Below are 21,116 nucleotides of genomic sequence, written 5' to 3'. Positions count from 1 at the left end.
ATATGCTAGCGATATGATTATCTACTTTCATAAACTGAAAGCTAACATTAACGTTATTTTGCTAGTGACATTTGCATAGCTAACTTAGGTTAGCAAACTCATGAGGTTAGTAAAAGTAATTTGCTGCTTAACATCAATGTTATATGATCTAACTTTATAAGTTACAGTTATATCAGAAAACGAAAATAAAAAATAGTCACTCTCAAAATAGGGTTTAAAACAGCATTTTCACACACTGTCACCACACACACTTTCACAACACCGCCAAGCTCTCCTATCAATACAGCAAGGCAATTGGCTGATATCTTTCCTGGTTCAGCTGTTATCAAAGCACAATTTTGGCTTTTAGGGGGAAGAATAGGTCCTGGCGATGGAGATGGGTCCCAGCACTGGAGGTGGTGCCTGAGGCTGGAACTCGGCAGCCAGATCCTTCTCTTATAGTGTGCATTTCTATTTGCATGAAAAGCAAGAAAAAGAGGAGGAACTGATTTCTTCAAAGCTCAAACATGCTATGTAGATCAAAACAGAAAGAGAGAGGTACGGAGAGGCTTAAAGAAATGGGTTGTGAATATGGTGGGGGAGGTAATAGAGCTGGGATGTAGAGATGGATGTGGGCTGAAGGGAGGTTGGAGCACTGGGAGACGGAGATGCAGATTGCAGTTGTTTCCTCCTCAAGAGTCTGAAGAGATACTGGGGGGGGTGCTAGTTACAGCGAGGAGATGAGATAGTTTCCTTTGGCTCTCTAAAAGATCTGATGAAATCACACTGTCATAACCCTGGAAGTATGTCAGACCCATCTGGCATTTGGTTTAAAAGTATCTCATGGCCGGAATGTATCTCTGCACACACAGTTTTACAAAATGTATTAAGGATTCTCCCTAATGAGTTACATAGCATTGCCAAAAATATGTTTTGGAGGCTCCGCAGCAGTCTTTCTTTTCTGTTTAAAATACCTCCATGTCTATCTAACCTTGGATAGTTAAACATGTTCTCTGAATATGGAACAAAGGAAAACTAAAAATACATATATATATATTTTTTTAATTGTACAGGATCTCATGAGAGATTAAAGGCTAAACATTTGTGATCCACTCAATGCAAATTTAAAAAAAAATTCCACATTAGATTTGTGTGCATTAGAAGCTTGCAAAGTGGTATACATGCATAAACATGTACACAAACAGTACGTGCACTTGTTTAGCCTCTGCAAGTCCCAACACTGGTGATGTAAGAGGATAAACCACAGGGTCAGGACACTGTCTGGTCCAATGAGACGACAGACATGGATATACATGATAGCAGAAAACATTTTGTATCCAAAGCGGCTGAAAGAAACAAAACGTCACTGGTCTCTAAAAAAATTTGAAATAATAAAAAAAAGTTCAATGTATTATGTTTGTAGGCAAAAGCATGGATGACACCACCCTGCAAGGCACTTTGTTGTACGTTTGTCTTGAATATGATAAGAAGAGTTGTTATTTTCTCTTTCCTAACATTGCCTTTAAAATAACTTCCCTGCATGGCATATTCATTTTCATGTCAGAATCAGTCAAGGCCTATCTTTGTATTTCTCCAATGGCTGAATAATCCTCTCTAAAAATAAGAAGTAGGAGTGAATCAAAACAAAAAACGAACCGAAAAACAGAAAATAATTCATGTTGCTGTTTATAGAGAACCAGCTGGACACAGGCACAGGCCGTCACAATCTTTGGCAGGAGCGAGGCTTTTTCCATCCATCGAGTCTGGATGGTGAAGATAGAGGTATTTGCAGTATCTCTGTCTCCATGCCAAGCTTTCACAAAGCTTTGCTGGACACAGGATTTCACTGAGCTTTAAACTGAGGAAGACAGAGGGAATGGCATTTTGGCAAAAGAAGTGCACCACACCAATTTTTCAAAACAAACTTCACTGATAATCATTAGATGAAGACTTAAAAGGCAATGAATAAATAGCAAGAAGCTTAGGCACATGACCAACCATCTAGTTTTCTCTACAAAACCAATAACACAAAGTCATAAGCTTCATAGCACCATTGATTGGTAAGTGGTTAACCAGTACAGAACTGCTGGCTATACTTCAATGGTCCTCTCTGTTACGAAAAGTATTTAGCGAGTCATCTGTGTGTTAGATGAGTGGGTCACTAAGGAATCTGGCCATTTGTTTGAGGTCCAGAAATGTCCAGGCATCAACTATGAGAATGCCTTGAAGGCTTTCCAGTTGTGACACAGCAGGCCAGGCTACCGCAGCGGGCATGCTGCATGTAATTAGAAATAAATAGGGCATGTGACTTTGAAGTTGCAGTCACTTTAAATGCAAATCAAGAGACACAAGCTTGTAACGTTTGTGGATCGGATTGGATCTCCCTGGACTGCACAGGTCAACAGCACTCCCACAACCAAATCCATTTCATCTGTGAGGCCAAAATGTAGATGAAGTAAAGGAGATGAGGTTAAGGACTCCAACAAAATGTCTCTTTACAGTACCTTCTAGGGCTGTAACGGTTTGTGTATTTGTGCTGAACCATCACAGAACAGGGGTTACAGTCCGGTACAAGCAGCCGCACACAAAAAACCTTGCTGTGTAGATTGATGCACATAATTCAGAATCAAAGTTCGCAAGCGCGACTTCCACCAGAAACTTTTAGATGTGCTAATTAACAGGACGAGGCAGAAGCAAACAGTATTTTTCAATTTCATAGCATAATTCATTCATTCATTCATTCATTCATTCATCTTCTAACCGCTTCATCTTCTTGAGGGTCGCGGGGGGGCTGGAGCCTATCCCAGCTGACATCGGGCGAGAGGCAGGGTACACCCTGGACAGGTCGCCAGACTATCACAGGGCTGACACATAGAGACAGACAACCATTCATGCTCACATTCACACCTATGTCTGTCTTTGACACTTCTACCACTGTCTGTTCAATATAAATAAAAAGTAACGTATTCATTTTTCCCCTATGTACTTAACTTGCACCAAAGCATGACCCTTAAATCTGGCTATGAAAGAGGTAATTTGTCAGTGCCTTCAAAAATGACCTATGAGACTTTTCCAGAATAGACTCATCTGAATTATTTTCTTGATCTGCCACTAGGGATGGGCATTTTAAGCGCAGCATGGAGGCGCTGAGCGAAGCAATGCACTGTACACAACTCAAATCAAGTGCTCAAGTACTCATGCCCAAAGTTAGTAGTTCAAAGTCATAGTTAAAAGAAATTTACATTGACAGTTTGACGATGTGGACAATTTAAACCATGGGCTGCTGTGGCGAACTTTATCTTTCACCCTGTTTTTCACATACCCTGCCAATTCCATTTAACTTGGACACCATTGTTTGCAGGTTGTATGAATAGCCATCTGTTCCTTCCTTCAAAGACGAACCTCAGAACTGACACAAGAAAGGCCCTTGCCGTCTTAGCTTACATGCACCGGACGCTTATGCATTTACTTTAGGTGACATGAGTGTAACAGAACAAGTCCAGGCTTTGGAGAGATGGGTAGAGATTCTGGGCAGAGTTTAATATGTGGATCAAGATAGTCTAAATGGGGCGCTTGTTTCCAACAAATGGCCTCCTCTTTGAAATGCCAGGCGTGTTGGGTTTGGTGTCCTAATTCATGTGTGCAAGAGGCCAAACGTAGGAGCTGAACACAGACAGACACACACACACATAATCTTGTCTGATCATGTCAGAAAAGGCAGTAGTCCCAGGCCAAACCTGACACAGTTCACTCACACACACAGTAAGCTTTTTATCCAGCGAACGCCTTTTTCTGCCTCAACTGTCACCACTGTGATAAGCTGCATTCAAGTCACATTAAGAATCCATCACTGTTTATTACAAAAGCCGGTTTCTTCCTAGTTTAACTTATTCATACTGGACAAAAGTGAAGAGGACGCACGTATAAGCAAACACAAACACAAGGGCAAATCGTAAAATTTCCATTTGTATGCAAGGTTTTAATGTTCTCTTATCATGTCCTTCAGTTTACTGTGACATTCTGTGAGGCAAGCAATACAGAATCCTTGTTGCAGAAAGAAACTTAAGCAGATTTCTACAGATAAAACATTATATTTGCGAAAAACACCCCAAATATCTAAACCCTTTAAGAACAGGCTTACTTGGCTGCACTAAGTTAAGTTTTCCCACAGTTGCTACTGCTTTAAAATATCATGCCTTTATTTGTGTTTTTGTTCATTGCTTCTTTACATGTCCATGTTTACGGCTCTTTTTATTTCTTACCCTTTTTTTTGCTGGACCAACTTCTAATTAAATGGCTGCTAAACCTTCATACGGTATTTCCGCAGATGTTCCTTCACCGCAGCACCACTGCTGTTATTCCCCTTGTTTTGGTCGACACTATTTCTGGTTTCACCAAGTTATGGGTGCCTCTTTCATCTTCATACTCCCCCGCTGGTGCCGAGTGTCTGAGCGAACCAGAGCTACATGAGCACACAGACAGCAAGTACGCAGCTTCCCTGATGTCTCTGCCCTGCTGTCTCCAAAACAATTCCTGTGTGTTTATTGTACTTTACAGGTAATTAAATCAGATGGTTTTTCTAAAGTGTAACGTAACCTCACTTTCAGTAAACCACCTCAGTGATCATTAACCTCAGTTCCCCGTGGAATTTATGTGTACTGTTCTTTCCTGCACTCTCACTTCCTTTTGTTTGCAATAAAGCAAGCTGTCTTCTGCTCTGCAGCTGAATCAGGTGGTCAGGTATTTTTACCTGTATTCAAATTGGACACTGAATGTTCAGTTTATCAGTTATTCTAACTATTCTGGTCTCTCTGACAGCCCAGCTGGTCCAGTCAATGCACTTCCTTACCACTGACTCCCAGCATACTAATGATGAGGGACAGGAAAAGGAAAGCTCTCTTCCGCTGACCTACACTATTAAATCTATCCCGTCTGGGCCGAGGTGTCCTCCTTTAGCGACAGCCAACTTCACTTAAACTCAGAAACCACAGTTTTGAAAGAAAGAAACCCTAAATGTAATATCCTATCTTAAAAAAAAGACAAGAAAAACACTCAAGCAAAAATAATCTACATTCCATCATTTACATGTGTATGTCGAAACTTTGAGCTCTTGTCCATACAGACACCAAACCAATTTTGGCTCCTGCTACCAGTTTTGCCAGTCTGGTCAGGTTAAGTGGAAACTAGTTCAAGATGTGGATGAGTGTGTGATACTCCACTTTAAGAGGCCAATGCAGCTCTAACATGTTATTTTTGTCCCCAAGAATGTACCACCTAGTCCAGTCCACTGTGCTGGGTTGGCTAGCATTTGCTGCTCAATGTGTCCTTGTGATCAGATGCCATTTCAATACAATAATTTAATACAAATATAAATAGCTTATATTTTAAATCCCTTTGTCTCCAGAAGTGATGCAACTCAATTTTAAAGTGTAGGTCTTGTGTGCTCTTGTGCCTGGTTGCTAGCAAAACTTTGCAAAAAAAAAAAAAAATAATAATAATAATCATCATCTTTTGAATCAACAAAAAATTATCAGTTTAGTTTGGGTTTTTGTGGGCAAAGTGGACTGCGTAGAAAAATGGAAAATCAAAGGCCAGCAGCATGTGTAGACTCTAATTTAATATGAACTGATGTTTATTCATTTGTGCAAGAATTTCTTTGCCCGTGTCTAGCAGGGGGAAAGAAGCACTGCGCACAGCGGAGAACAAGAAGCACATTTAAATGAATTCTCAACTTGTTCTACTGTGCATAGTTTCTCCCAGATACAATTGCAGTTTTGTTGTCGGTTCAGCTTGACTGATGCTGCAAGCTACAGAAAGGCAGATATGACGACAGTCTAAACTGCATCCGACACTATTTAACGTAACATGTCTGTCAAGCAGAACACACACAGACGCACCACTCAAGCGCTCGCCCTCTGTAGTCTGAATCTGTCAATCAACGTAATGTCTGTGTGGTGGTGCTACGGGTGCGGAGGAAGTTTACGGACGTGGGAACAAAGGTAAACACCAACATGCCAAAGTCTACACAAGTAACTGGCACTGACAGGGAAAGAGAAAGCACGTTGCCACGTCCGGACGTGAGGGAGACTGAGAGTCTTGCATCATCAGCTGGTCAGTCAGAAAGCAGATTTTCCTGTTGAGCAGCATGTATGTCTCACTTACAGTCACATCTAGACAACAGAAGCTGGGAGTCCCTGCTTCGGGATTTCATTAGAGGAATTCAACAAAGCGCTGTGATTAGAAATCTGTAACATGCTCTAATGCTCTCCTTGAAATTACAATGAACAAATTAAAATTCTCTTACAATTCCCTATCAGGTACAGGAACACACTGGGTAATGTGAATCCTTGATTTTCTGATTATTTCACAGCCTCTTAATGTGAACGGTGAATATTAAACCACCCTACAGGCTTCATTCTGACAAGTGCAGACCAGCCATGTCAAAAACACACCCAGGAGAGAATGAAGGCTTGGAATCACGGAGGCAGCCATGAATCAAAGCCTCTCTTTCATCTATCATAAACTAAGAGAGATCGCCCTGTCATTCAAATCAAATGAGCAGATATCAACATGCTGAACTGTCTGCACTATTTCAGTGTTAAAACTAGAGCTTAACCTAGAGCTGTGTTTACTTATCAAATTAATATAACAGACACTCTGTGTTGGCTACCATGACCAACATTTATGCAAAAAGCTGGTTAACGCATGTCAAGCATGGTTTAGCCATATCCAAATGATCCAAATTCAATTTCACAGATGTCATAAACTTGCTCAGGGAGTGGAGGGAAAGAGGCCATGCAAAATATATACAATTAAAACAAAATCACGTATGTAAACTCAACCTGTTGAACCAGGGGAGTGCGGAATTAGCCATGTCAGCAATGAAACCAATGCAATGTAAGATTCATTGTGGAGGTGCTGAAGAAGAAGTACTGTATTATTCCCTCAATAGAGAAATTCAGTTGCCAAACTAGAAACAGCACCACAAATGGTGGATGCCAACTGCAAAGAATACAGTAACTTCAGACTGGAAAGTCAACTTCAGAGTTGTCAGGTTTTAATCTGTCATTAATTTCTCCCGACAAATCAATTTGGCTAACATTCACAAGGCTTTTTCACATATTTAATATATAATAATATATTTAATCTGACCATTTTTAATTACTGGATTAACTGTTTTATCTATAAAAAGGAGTGAAAAATGTGGGAAAAAAATCCATCATAATTTCCTACAGTCCCCGGTGACATCTTAAATTTGTTTTATCCAGTCAACATTCAAACCACCTATGTCAATTTACAATGACATAAAATAAAAAAGCAACAATTCCCACATCTGATAGCTAAAACAGACGTCATTTTTGACTTCGAAACATAATTGAGTCATCGTCCAGTCACTTAGCACCTACCCTACAGGACATTTTTAGGGTAGTTCCTCAGTTTTAAATCCACTAATTTGAGTATTTAGTCAGAAAGGGCTGTAAGTTAAGGTGATGGGCTAGTGTCTGTGCTGATCAGGTGAGCTACATCGCTCTAAACTCTGCCATTTGCCTCCTGAACGACACCAGGAGCAACCACGAGAGCCCAGCAGTCAGCACGGCGAGACATCACACATGAAGAATGAAGTTCATGGCCCCCATGCCTCTGCTCTGCCCAAAGGCCAATAATCATCTATCTGTCAAAGGCAGAGCTCTCGCTTGGCCTGTCCTATATTTAGCAGACAAAGCCTCATCAGCCTAAGTACTGAATTCAATTTCAAGGGACATCATTAATCTACACTCATAAATCATTTGGGTTATGCTAATGTAGGCTTTTCATCCTCTGAGCAGCATGTGGTTTTCTGTGTCCAAGCTAAACGTCACACTTGTCTCAGAGTATTACCATGTTGCAAAAAATTTGAACTATGCCAACACAGGACCCCCATCCCTTTGAAACGCATTTGGGTTTCCACAGAGAACATGCTTATAGGCCTGAGCTTTGCACTTTTTTCACATCACTAAACCACCGGGTTTCTCATTTAGCTGCTGGCAATTAACAGCTGGGTGAAACAACAGGCTCCGTCATGAGGAGGAGAACAAAATGAAATTTTAAGACCCTGGCAAGGAGAATCTCGCAGGAATTTTAGAGGCAGGAGGAAGAAAATAATAAACCAGCATCTGAACAATTAGGCTACAAAGCAAGAGCAGATATGCAGAATCTAGGCCACTCAAGCAGAAAAGGAAGTGAGCAAGAGTTTGGTAAGAATATGAGGTCTTCAGGCTCAATCACATCTCCAGGCTGTATCAGGCTGCACTGAGGGATACAGTATATCTGAGCTATGCTGCTGTTTGTTCAGTGTCCTGACATTCCTCAGAGACAATCCTCTCCCTGTGCTCCGCGCTCCACACACAGCGAGTCCTTGACATTTCAGTCAGTGTCTGTCTGTCTGCTGGGTGGACAAGGGACACTCAGGCCTGTGAACAAGGCCAGTCTGCCTGCTAAAAACAAGTGCACATTAATTTTACATTTAGCTGATACTCTGGACCAAAGTAAGTCACACTGAACGAGCAGCTGGGGGGAGGGCAGATGGGGCGGTCAGTGATTTGACTCCTCAGCAGGGTGTTTGATCATTTTGTGGCCACATACTGGATATTGTAGAATATAAAACCTGCAGCCTTTTATGACTGAGCACCTATATCCTGCATAAAGTACATTCAAGTAGTGTCTTTTTATATAGCCAGTTTTGGCAAACATTTCTATCACTTATGATCAATCAAAGTGATTCCTTAGATCACATAGAGGAACACAGAGCCGTCTCTACTGTTCGCCTTCATTTTCTCTTCCAAATAAGACAGGCTAACCCAGGGGTTTGTTTACGACCTGTCCAATCACCTCATTGCTTGAGTTTCTAGACCAATAACACTTCCTTTCTAGCTGTTGCCATGTTACTAGATCACAGAATGATGCCAACTTAAGACACAAATTGTAATAAACAAAAATCATTTGAGTACAACTCTAAAATTCTGGCAATTTATGAGAATATTTCCAATTTACATTACTTAATACTTTTACTAGGGATGTCAGGTTCTTTGCAAAATGCAAAATTACATTACAATACAAGGGGCCTTTCCTTTTGGTCCGTTGTTCACTGACTCAGTCGCTGTGAGCTTTAGTGCTGCATGTCAAAGCACTGTCCATTTAGCAAAGGTGAAATTATAAATTTTTGTGTTGTAAAGGTCTTGCCTTTTATTTTATTTCCTGCTAGCTTTGCTGATGGACAGCCCGCTAGCCATATTAACATGTGACAACATAGTGCCCACTGCCACACCCTTTGGTCTCCACAGGTTAGCTTACTTTAGCCTTGGACCAACCAACTCCACCAGCTCCAGTCTGATCTGGCTGGTGCCAGATCAGACGGGAGCTAGCTAGCAATGCCGCTCCTTTATGATAACCAATGGTAAAGCTGTCTGTAATATGGTGGCAACCCTCTGGTCTTCCCCCGGCTACCCTCAGTAAGTAAGCGGCTTCATTTTGAGCCTCAAAACTCCTATAGCATTGTTAGCTATGTTAGCACCACTAGCAATGCTGACACTGTTAATGGTGCTAATAGTAGTTTACAATGCTAAAGGGGGGTTGTGGCCCAAAACTGAGTCATTTACGTTATCAGGCGACCGGGAAGTCGGGAAGTTGGGAAGTGCAGCAAAATGCCGCCAGAATGCGCCTTTTTCGGGGCAAGGGGGGGCATGAGCAAGTAATAAAATATGTAGCTCAGTGTGTGACACAACCAGTGACGTGGGAGGGAAGCCGCGGCTGGTCAGTCCTTCGGCAATTCTCCCGTAAGTTGGCCCGTTCCTCACCATCCCTGTCATCTGACGGTTAATGGCCTCTTCGTATGCGAGGAAAAGGAGGGCGCACAATTCCTTGTTTCCCCAGTTGCTCAACTTTACTGTATTGTCTGTCAGGCTTGCGTTTCCCTCTTGCTACTAGTACTAGCTGTTTGGCTATCAGCTGTTTCCTGTTTAACCACTGCCAGTGGCTCACACGTGCGACGTCACCAACAGCTCCTCCCACAAGACATCAACAGCCCCTCCCATTGCGGAAGGCCGCCTCGGTCTGTTTAAACTAAAAGGGTTCCACCAATATGACTACCCTACGAAGCAGAAAATTAGGCACCTTGGATCAACTCGCCAATCCGGCTCTGTGTGTCTAAACACTCGCAGCTTGCCAGCAAAACGGCCCAACATTCGCGAAAAATCTGGCAGTGTAAAAGGGGCTCATGTGGTGCACAGGGCAGAGCAGTCAAGGTTAGCTAATAAGTGGGGACCGGAGGGGTAGCAGCAGATGCTTTGTTTCTTTACCCCTACTACATTTGAGAGGGAAATATTGTCTTTTGGTAAATGGAGCATTCTTACATTGTGGTATTGCTATTTAATAAGAACAGCTGAAACAACTAGTTGATTAATAGACTGGTAGAATGACAGAAAATTTAATTGGCAATGGCAATTGTTGGCATTGGCATTGTTGATTAAAATCATTTTTCCAAGCTAAAATACTAAATATTGACTGGTTTTAGCTTCAAAAAAGTGTGAAAATATATTTGTCTTATATGAAAGTCAATTTAATGTCTTTGGGTTTTGGAATGTTGCCAGCCAAAAATAAGCGACACAACATACAAGACAACTTATAAAGTTTAAGTTTATTTACTTTATTAATCCCCCTGAGGGGAAATTCAATGTTTTCGCTCTTGCTTGTCAATTACACACAGGTCTGAAAGACACACACATGCACAAACAGGAACTATACATGCACAAAGTGGAGAGATGTCAGAGTGAGGGGGCTGCCCTTGGTGAGGCGCCCCGAGCGGTTGGGGGGTTCGGTGCCTTGCTCAGGGGCACCTTGGCAGTGCCCAGGAGGTGAACTGGCACCTGTCCAGGCACCTGTCCAGCCACCAGTCCACGCTCCTTATTTTGGTCCGGACGGGGACTCGACAAGCGACCCTCCGGTTCCCAACCCAAGTGCCTATGGACTGAGCTACTGCCACTCAATAATAATCAGTAGAGTAATTATAAAAGTAATCTTCTTCTAGTTGAAATTGTAATTAAGTAAAGGATCTGAGCATTCCCAGATAATCTATAACTGGTAGGTCAGACAATATAGTTCAGTGTGAAAGAGTGTCAGTCAGACAGACTTTGACCTAATAAACTCAGGGGGGGTTTTTTACACTAGAATAGGAAATTCAAAGCTAAAAGCTTTTCCAGTCTTGTGCTGCTGACATAAAATGACCAAACTAAGAGTCTATAAAGAACATTGTTCCTCTGAGCAGGCCCTTGGAGACAGCGTCTGGGCTCTGTAACCCTTCATGTTTATTATGGGAGAAAGTTGATGACTACTCAGTTATGCCTGGCCAGCTTAGTATAACTATCAGTTGAGACTATTTAAATGTTGCTGTGGCTCAAACCACAAAACTCCTGAGTAAATTCAACCTGAGCAGACCTGAATGGAGTTTGAAAAAAAAAAAAAAAAAACAGCACAGAGATGAATACAACGCAGTGTTCTCAACACAAGTAATAACACTGTTCTGTAAGAAATCACTCAAATTGCTAATAACTTCAATAACATGGTGGTGCCAGATGTTTTATGGCGTCACAGGTTTCAAAAAGTGAACACAGTATATCTTTATTTTAAAATTGCATAGCTCTGATTCAACAAGACTCACGTTTAACACCCAAGTCATTAAATCCACTTGAAGTCAAATCATTATGAACTCACATTTGTGGTCGGCTTCTACAATGACTGTATTGTCCTGAAAACACACAAGCTTTCTCAGCATCCTGCCCTGGTTTTCCACAAACACCCATCTGGAGAGACACGCTAAGAATCTCTTTCACAAATAAACTACAGCCTCCAGCTGGAAGGCCTGGTCAACGAAGGTGGACAAAACATCAGAGCAGAGCAGAGCAGAGCAGGGAAGATATCATGAAACCTTTTTATAAGCTTCCTGATCCTTTTTCTTCGTACCAGTTTACATTCAGGAGCTTCCTCTGTTTATGGAAGAAAGTCTACAGCTGACTGAGGGGGGAGGGGAGGGGATTGAAGACTTGACCTCAAAAACACCACCCTGTGATGCAAGCACTCATCAAGGGAACTTCAAGTGCTGGTGATAATTTCTGAAGCATCCATCACCCAAAATAGGCTGCTGTCATTCAGTCTCTGGCCTACTTTGTTTGTCTGTGGGGCCTGCTGGGGGATGTAGTGCCATATGTAACCAGCTTTGGCACACATGGTTGGGGTGCCAATGCTCAGCTGACTGGATCCACGCCAGGGTTCAAGTAATCTGTTTTCATAGCACTCTGTAAACCACTTAAGCTCTCTGTGTCATTAAGTCTCATGATATGGACTCTCATTAACTATGGTTTTGTTGGGCAGGCCCCCTTCCTCCATCATGGTCAAGAGTTCAGTTTGCATCATGTCATATTAAAGACAACTCTTACAGTTTTATCTCTTGTGCTCTTATTCAATGGAGGGATCACTTACAAAAGCATCTGTGTGGATAGTTTGAGGTCAGCCTGATTTTCACACAACAGATTTGTCAGTTAACAGTGCATTTTGTGTCATTATATGTGCAAATAATATTTTTGAGAAGCTCTGAGTAAGTCTATAATCAATCAAGACAAGTCAAGTTTTAAGCTTTGTTTGAAGCAAAACTCAAGTCAGTGAAGGCAAGTCCAGGTCAAGTCTTGATTAGCAACTTACAAGTCTTACAAATTTCTTATTGTTTCAGAAGTTTACCAAGTGAAAACTTCAGACTTAATGTTTTTGGTTGCAAGTCTCATGTCAAGTCTAACAGGTTCTGTGTGTTTCAAAGAATTAGACCGTATGAAACGCAGAAATATTCTTTAATCTACTGTCAGGGTGCTGATGCTTTGATCGTTTGTTTCTTCCATTACTGACAATTAAGGGGGTTTCATGTTCAGGACCCAGGCCTGTATCGAAGTACATTTGCCCTCCAAGTCCAGTTTGTTTGAATAACACTGTGTACCTTACCCAGGCATGGTATGCCGATCTGTACCCGAGTCCACTTGAAAAGGGGGTCTCCAGTGCAGTTCATGTCTACTGTGGTACAAATGCATCAGGTGTGAACACCAACTATTCCAAAATACGGAAGTGGACTGTTATTCAACTACAAGTGGATTTTAATCAGGTTTTGAAACAGTCTCAATTAAACGCTGATGCCTCTATGTCAGACAGCAGTACAGCCCGCCACAGACAGACCCAGATCCAGCTTTGCTGCTGCCTACAATGTGCAGTAGGTGCCTCCAGTGGGAGGCGAAGAGCTCCGCACCCGACAATAGAGGCTAGGAGCACAGCTGCACCTCGCTGCTCTGCTGGTCCCCGCTGATGATGGTGCCTAGGGCAGCAGTGTCCGTCTGTGGCGCCCTTTTCTACACTGTAGCTACAAAAATGTCACGTAAATGATGACACAAGTGTACTCAGATATGAAGCAACATTACTTGAAAGTTGAACAGCGCCTGAGTGGAGAGGGGGGGAACTGTACTCGGGCGCTGTATAAATCAATCTTACCTAATATGAAAACCGCCTTAAGGAATGTCATTTTTACTCTTACTGTGAACATTTCTGAATAACAGCATGAGCTCAACTTCTAAAATGCAAATGAACTTCAAAAGGAGAGCACCGGTCTTCCCACCATCTGAGAACTCTGCAGTCAGCATTTTACAGCCTCCCGCTTCACGTCTCTTTCTGTACATTAACACGCCCAAACAGCAGCTCTGCTAATGACTCGAGTCCAAGTTCACTTTCCTCCTGGGATAGCCCGCTGGCAAATGGCGAAAGTGGCGTATTTCTATTATCACATCAACATCATGATGAGACACACGAGTAAGAATGATAGCTCACTTGCGTAATCTCTTCACAGTGAAGCAGCATTATTGAGTTGAGAAGTGACCACAAAAAAAAACAGTCATTAAAAATGCACAGCACAGCAAAGAAGCACTGTGGGAAATGCGATAATGCCAACATCATCAAACGGCAAAAAGAAAAAAAAACCCAAGTGTGTCTCATGTCCTACGGAAAAAAAGATGATATACTTTGCAGCTGCTGACTGCAATCATCTTTTCTGGTGTTCAAATATGTAATGTCAGGAATTCTATAAAAGGCCAACTTCCTGAGTTCATAGTTTTTAAGATAAAATGTTATTTGCACAGATTTTAGAGGTAGGATGAACACTTTGGATCTCTTTTTAAACCATATATGAAGCCTCTGTGCCCTGATATTTTTCCACAATTTCACACAGGAAGCCTCACATGGCTAATTATCTCCAGTTCATTACGGTGCATCTTTAACTGACTCCTTTAGGAAATGAAATGCTGTGCCAGGTCATGTTTCAGGACATTTTTCACAGTAGTTTGGTCAAGGGCAAAGTCAGCGGCCCGGGAATCATCAGTGAAGCTTTTAATCCTGCACTGTGCCCATTTTGGAAGCAGGAACCCCTGGCTGGTACAGCCTGGTGACATGAGGATCAAACAGATGAACTGTAAAATTATTCGAGCTTACGACCCGACATGGGGTAGATCTACTGCACCTACGCTAACGGTGCAATCACATTTGAAGTTTCTTTGGCTCCAATAATGGAAACGAGGAATCAATCCAGAAGTAACCTCTGACTTTAGCTCGTTTCACTGAGAATTCACTAAACCTGGACAACACTTCCGTAGAAGAAACATTCCTGACTTGGAATAACATATGCCTGGCATAAACATGCTCAATGCATGAAATAATATAACTACTGTTTCCATGACGTCATAAAACAACCATGTGAAAGGAAAAGTCCTTGGGAAATCCCCTCATGATAACATCATTAGCGTCACTTATGCATTGTAAGCAAGAAAACAAGCAATAAGAAAAGCATCACCATATAAGCAGAGAATCACGTACAAGCTCAAGGGGCAGTTGTTTTTTTAAATTTCTTTACAGCCTGTAAAAACTGTTGCTCAAATGTAGGGCTGGGGAATATAATGTTATTACAATGATAATGTGATATAAGAACAGATATCGTCTTACATTTTGGATATCGTATACGCGTATTTTTTTCCTGGTTTTAATGGCTTCACTACAGTAAAGTAATGTACCAGACTACAGATGTCAGTTTCATTCAATTTTGCTTTCAATAGTTCCTTTCAGCCGTAACTAACCAGTTCATTTTTAGGATAAGATTTTAAGATAATGACATGAAAAATGACATGAAATATAAGAGGTCTTTCCTTTAAGTCCGGCACTAAATTAACTCAGTGAGCTTAAGCAATGCATTTCAAAGCGTTATTCATTTAGAGGTAGTGAAATGTTAATGTTTTGTGACATAAAATGTCAATTAAACTTTTATTTCCTGTTGATTTTGCTGAAGGACAGCAGGCTAGCAGGGTTAACTTGCGTGAACATAGAGCCAAGTGCCCACTCTCAGGTCTCTATTAGTTAGCCAACATTAGCCTTGGCCACTCTGCACTGCACAGCACCTGGGTCGCATAGGAGCTAGTAGCAGCGCTGCTCATTTTACGATCACAGCTGGTAACCCCGTCCCGGTGGTGGGATAGGGTTGCAGCTGAAACATGGTGGCCATCCTCCAGTCTCCTCTCAAGTTGCCTTTGTGAGTAAGCATCTTCATTTTGAGCTGCAAAACCCCTCTAGCATTGTTAATATGTTAGCACCACTGGCTGCGCTGACACTGCCAATGGTGCTAACACTAGTTAACAATGCTAAAGGAGGTTTGCTCAAAACTGGGCTGCTAACTCATCAGGGCGACCTGGGCACAATGTATCCACAGCGACACTGTTGGGTTGGGACGGTGTTACACGTGGTAATCTCCACATGAGAGGCACAGCTAGTTAATATTAGCTCCCACCAGATTAGATACTGAGCAGTGCAGTAAACTGAAGAGTCGCAAAATTAACCAATAGACGGACAAGCATAACTGGTCAAACCGATTTACGGTTAACAATTGACAGTCCTATATCAGACTATTCTAGCTGTTAAGTTATTTGCCTTTACCTACTTGGCCAAACCATTAACACTATTAACTAGCCTATTTTGCCAAAGTGCAAATAATCAACCCTACAATATCGTCTCAATATCTATCGAGGTATATGGTAAAAAATATCATCATTTTTCTTCATATCACTCAGCGCTACTCAAAGTTTACCTGTGCATTGTTCTCACTTTACCACACATTTGTCAAAATAGGTGCTTGAATCATTCCATGGCAATTGTGGTGAACACTTGACACAAGCTTCAGACTGCAACAATGACAAACAGTTGCAAAAGTATACCCATGAGGTTTGAGGTAAGGCAAACTCAGACAGACAAACACAGTGCCTTATTAAACCATGCCTCTGTCAGTGTGAGCACTCCACACCCTTCGACCCTGACACTTAGCGTACTCTTGGACATGTGACACTATGATCCTTCCTCATTATCATATTGAGTCTCATGTCCCTTATATGCATGCAATTATGTCGCTCTTTGGAACAAAATAGGGCCGACTTTAAGAGTGGGAGCTTTTCCTTTGAAGATGTGGCACATTTCTGGTGGCGAGCATGTTGAGCTGTGAGACTGTAACAGCAGCAGTTAACTCTCGCAGCATGTAGGACTGCTTATCTCCGGGCTCTGTCCACCATCAAAGGCTCCTGCACACTAATTAATAACAGTCATATGTGCAATTGATTGTATAATATCCTGAGCACATGGCAGCACAGAGAAATGACATCAAGGCAAGATTAAAGACAGATTGGAGTCAGTCAGAAACAACACTGCTCATAGCCTATATGATGATTTTCTGAGCTCAGTCCACCTTAAGGTTGGTTATCTTTGGATTATTGGCTACATCTTATCCAACCTGTGAAAAGTCAAGTTTGACACATGATCTAAGCACATTTCTCTTCGTATCTGTCGTTGAATATAACCACATTTTGTTATGTAACAAAGTAGAACTGTCTTCTGTCTGGTTTCCTATGTAAAAACTTCCATTAAACAGAGGAAAACTGAGAGCATGTCATTATTTTGCAACTTTGGTCATTTCAGTATTGGTGGATACCAAAAGGTAGCATTGAAACCTGGTATGAATATAATCCTTATATTATCTTATTCCTACACCAAAAACCAAAGATTTGCTGGTTTCAGCTTCTCAAAAGAGAGATTTAAATGCTTTCTTTTGTTTTATGTAACTGTAAATTTACTATGTTTGGATTTCTGTCTGTTGGTCACAGCAATTTGAGGACTCCATAGCCGGCTCTGGGGACTTGTGATGAAAATTTTTATACAATTTTTGGCCTTTTTTTAATATTAAACAACTAAATAATGGAAAATATTGAAAGTTGATAATCAAAATATCCCTAGTAGTGGCACATACATGAAAGCTGCTGCTCTAATGGATTAAAAATTGAAGTAATTACGCACCAATCGACATATTTCTACTGCTTGTTTCCCCTCCAAAAATAGACACCTGCTCCTATTGTCTGCAACAGGTCAATGTCATGTTAAATCTGTCTGCCTCAACAGTCAAATATGTGCACAATAGCCCAGACTTCTCCGAAGGAAACTCCAGCAGTGTGAAGCTGTGAATGGAAATCTGCCGTGTGCTGTGTGGACACAACAATCCAGACACCTGATATCCCCTGGAGGCTACTGAGCGTTAAAAAACAGTCAAAGAGAGACCAATCTCATGGTCCTTCTGACGTGCCAATGCTTATGTCACTTGTGGGTTCGGAGCACTGAACCACCAGACGGTTTTCCAGTCAAGGGTGTCATTTTAAACGCTTGCCACACTTAGTCAAATGGGTGAGAATCCACCCTATGATCTGTGGAAGGAAAAAGAGCAGTGGAGGATAATCAGACACCGTTTCACTTCTCAAGACGTTCAGAGACTTTGAAGCTGGCAAAAACTGCTCTCTCTCTCTCTCTCTGTCTCTCAAGTCCAGTAAGATCACTGTGTGAGTGTTGTACAAACAGTGTCAATGCGCTCATCCTTGTGTCCTCATCTTTCTAATTCCACAGTTATGAGATGGCTTAAGGCCCTCAGAAGTGGACTCTTTCTTTTCTGTAGGAAGCATTCCTCTCTAATGACAGGGGAAGATGGTTCATACAAACACTAAAGCAGGAAAAACAAACTCAAATTTGGGCCTCTTATTAAGGGCGGGCTGACCGAAAACGCTGTGATCTTCAACACAACATCTGTGACTGAAAGACTTTCTGAGACACTTGCGCGACATGAAACACTAAAAATGCCCAACCTCGGTCAGATGAAATGTAGGCAGGGTGGGACACGAGCAATAAACGCAGATCCAAGGTGATAAAATGACATGGGTGTTATATTTTTAGGCTGTGTGTTTTGTTGTGGGTGAGAAGTTCATGAGGAGCCCTGGGATTTTTATTCATTATTTTGGGTATTTTAGATCAAAGCTTGAAGAAGACAGAATGAGAATTGAATGTGTGGCCTCATTTCAAGCACACAGGCACAATTCACCCTCTGCTTTAAACAGCAGTACAGTTGCCCTTTCCTTAATTGTGATAATAACCTCAAAAACAAACACTACAGTTATCTGAGCTTCAAGCCAGATGCAATACTGACTTCAACTGGTAACTTGGATATGGCTATATAGTGATACAATTGTCACCATCAGGCAGTCACATTCATTTATTCCAAGAAAAACGTTGCATTACTTGACTCATCTCAGAAAGCTACACACCCTGACTAAATCTCTGGAGGACAAACAAGTCCTTATTTTTTCTTTTCAGGATTACACCAACAAAATCTCAATTTACATGAAGTCAAAGAGGAGTTGATATCTCCTTTATACAACCAAGGTGGAGAGAGTAGTTCAGCAAGGTCCACTAGCAAGGTATGAGCAGCTCTTTACCTGCCTCTAAGCTACGCAGAGATATTATCCTGCGCTCCTCTGTCTGCTCACACTGAATTATTCAAAGGAGAGCAGGATACAGTATGACTTCTAGGTCACTATCATTACAACAAAAAGAGACAGCCTTAAAGTTAGCACATAGACAATGTTCATTATTTATGAAACGTGAGCAGCTGCTTTAACATATTTGTACCTTAAACGAAGGCTGGGCAATAGGCAAAATTCGATTTACCAACTGTGAATCTACGGCCGCTCCACATTTACTGTTGTCAGTTCCCCTTAAAAAAAAAAGTCTGAATGCTAAATGGAGATAAATTATGTAAACTTCTATTTATAATGAATTTGAGCAAAAGTTGTAGTGATGTTGACGGCAAAAAAAGAGTGGGCTTCATTGAATTTTAGTGGAATAAACACAATTTCAAGGATCGAGGAAAACTTAAAACACTGTTTAAAAATGCTCCCGTACCCCCCAGTCTCACGTTATCTGATCCAGCCAGGAAACCTTGCACATAAAGCACCTAGCCGGTTCAAAGGTTACCTGCTGCTACCCTAACACCATGCTACAAGTTTTCTTAGGGTTCACTTTTATCTCCAAGATTTATGTGTCAGGTCCATGCCTCCACCAGTCAGCTGGAGCTTGGCACTGCAGTTTCCCTCCCTATTCTGCAGGGCCTGGTGCCTGCTCAGACAACCATGCAGCTGCAGGCAGCTTCTTCACTTTTGAGATCTGCATTCAGTCCACAACCATAATGCAACATTAACTTGTCAAGAAAAAAGACCTTTATTTTTGCTTTTCCTTAATGCATTTGAAGCGTCACTGATTAACTTCAGCTCTCATCATTTGTCTGTACTTGCAAACTCCAGCTAACCCTCCCTGCCAGCATAATAAGTTAAGTAAAAGTCGAACAAAGAGGAGCTTTTGCTGTTTTCCGTGATGGACACTTTCAAATTAAACAGGCTAAGCTGATGGGACTTTCCTGCTGATAATTACATTGCTCTGAACCGAAGCCTGAACGCCTCACACTGCAGTCCTACTTTTGCAGCCTGCTGGCTAACTTGCTAGTAGGCTAATCTCTGCTGGCAACTTTCAAAGGCATGAGCTGAGGTCTTACAACTAGGTTACTAACTCTACTAACGTGTGTTTACGCGTGTAGGTGTTAGAAACACTCACGTTGTGCTTCTACGCTTCAACAAACCACGGGCTGCTTTGTTCAGTGCCACAGTTAGAATCCCAGAGGAAGTTTTGTGGGTTTACAAACACAAGAACCACAATGGCGGTGCGCCTTTCTTTGAAAGCTGCAACACACAGCGAACAGCAGCACGCGCGTGCAGAGTACGTGCGCTCGTGAGCTGAACAAACTGTGCCGCACGAGCACAAGACAGCAGAAACGGGCGCCCCGTTACCTCTTCTTTGCATCTATTTCAACTTAGCGCCATATTGAGTGCGCCTGCAGAGCCCCCAGGACGTCGCAACATCGTTTCCAGGAAAACAAAAGCCGCAAGAAAACAAAGTAGGGCGCCCACTTACCTTGGCTATAGCCTTCTTGTATCTCATGACAGCCTGCTGGATGAGTGTGTGGACTTTAATATTTCCATCCCCGCACGGCACCACCACCCGGGTCCTGCCAAAACACACCGTGACTTTCATGGTTTAGTATCCGAGATCTTGCCCAGATTCGGAGTAAAACCGAGAAGAGGAGGAGGAGGAGAAATCCGTGTGGAAATACAAAAGGAGCATGGGTTTTTGTTTGCTCGGCTCCGCGGCTGCCCCGGTATTCCTTTAAAGAAGCGGGGACTAGAGGTCTTTCCGCTTCTCCCCGCCGGACGACATTGTTTTCTGTGTGTTTTCAGACCACCTGTTTAGCTTCTCTCTCCCTCCTTCCCTCTCTCCCAATCCCCGTCTCTGTCCCTCTCTGCTGAGCTAATGCTCGGTCACATGGTGCGTTTGGGGATGTCGGAATCCAGAGATTAACGTCCAGCACGGTTGACAAAGGAGTCTTCAGTGATTGCAAATTTGAGCAAATATGTTTTGTTGGTATGACGGGAACAAATCAATATATATATACATGATATTTAAAGTGCGATAATTTTCTTGACTGTGTAGTTTTCAAATGAAAAGGTAGCCTAGGCTAATACTTGGCCATCAATCACTGCTCAATGTTGTTCCCATTTTCTCCACCTTATTTATTACTTTTCACATTTAAGAAAACATGTATAGAAAAATACAGGATTTTATTT

General features: G+C 41.9%; 1 protein-coding gene across 4 annotated transcripts in view; it reads right to left on the bottom strand.

Moving 5' to 3' along the window:
* The window catches only part of LOC125901705 (partitioning defective 3 homolog), a 288,080-nt gene extending 267,280 nt beyond the window's left edge, over window positions 1-20,800 (bottom strand). For 3 of the 4 annotated variants that reach the window (XM_049597558.1, XM_049597562.1, XM_049597559.1), the window contains exon 1: window positions 20,407-20,800. In XM_049597558.1, coding sequence (XP_049453515.1) covers window positions 20,407-20,526 — 120 coding nt within the window. In that variant the 5' untranslated portion in view covers window positions 20,527-20,800. The remainder of the gene's footprint in view (window positions 1-20,406) is intronic. The other variant, XM_049597560.1, reaches the window with a different exon arrangement.
* Between the last annotated feature and the right edge of the window lie 316 nt (window positions 20,801-21,116).

This window comes from Epinephelus fuscoguttatus, linkage group LG15, assembly GCF_011397635.1.
Source record: "Epinephelus fuscoguttatus linkage group LG15, E.fuscoguttatus.final_Chr_v1".
Lineage (NCBI taxonomy): Eukaryota > Metazoa > Chordata > Actinopteri > Perciformes > Serranidae > Epinephelus > Epinephelus fuscoguttatus.
This window is presented reverse-complemented; position numbering and strand designations above follow the sequence as displayed.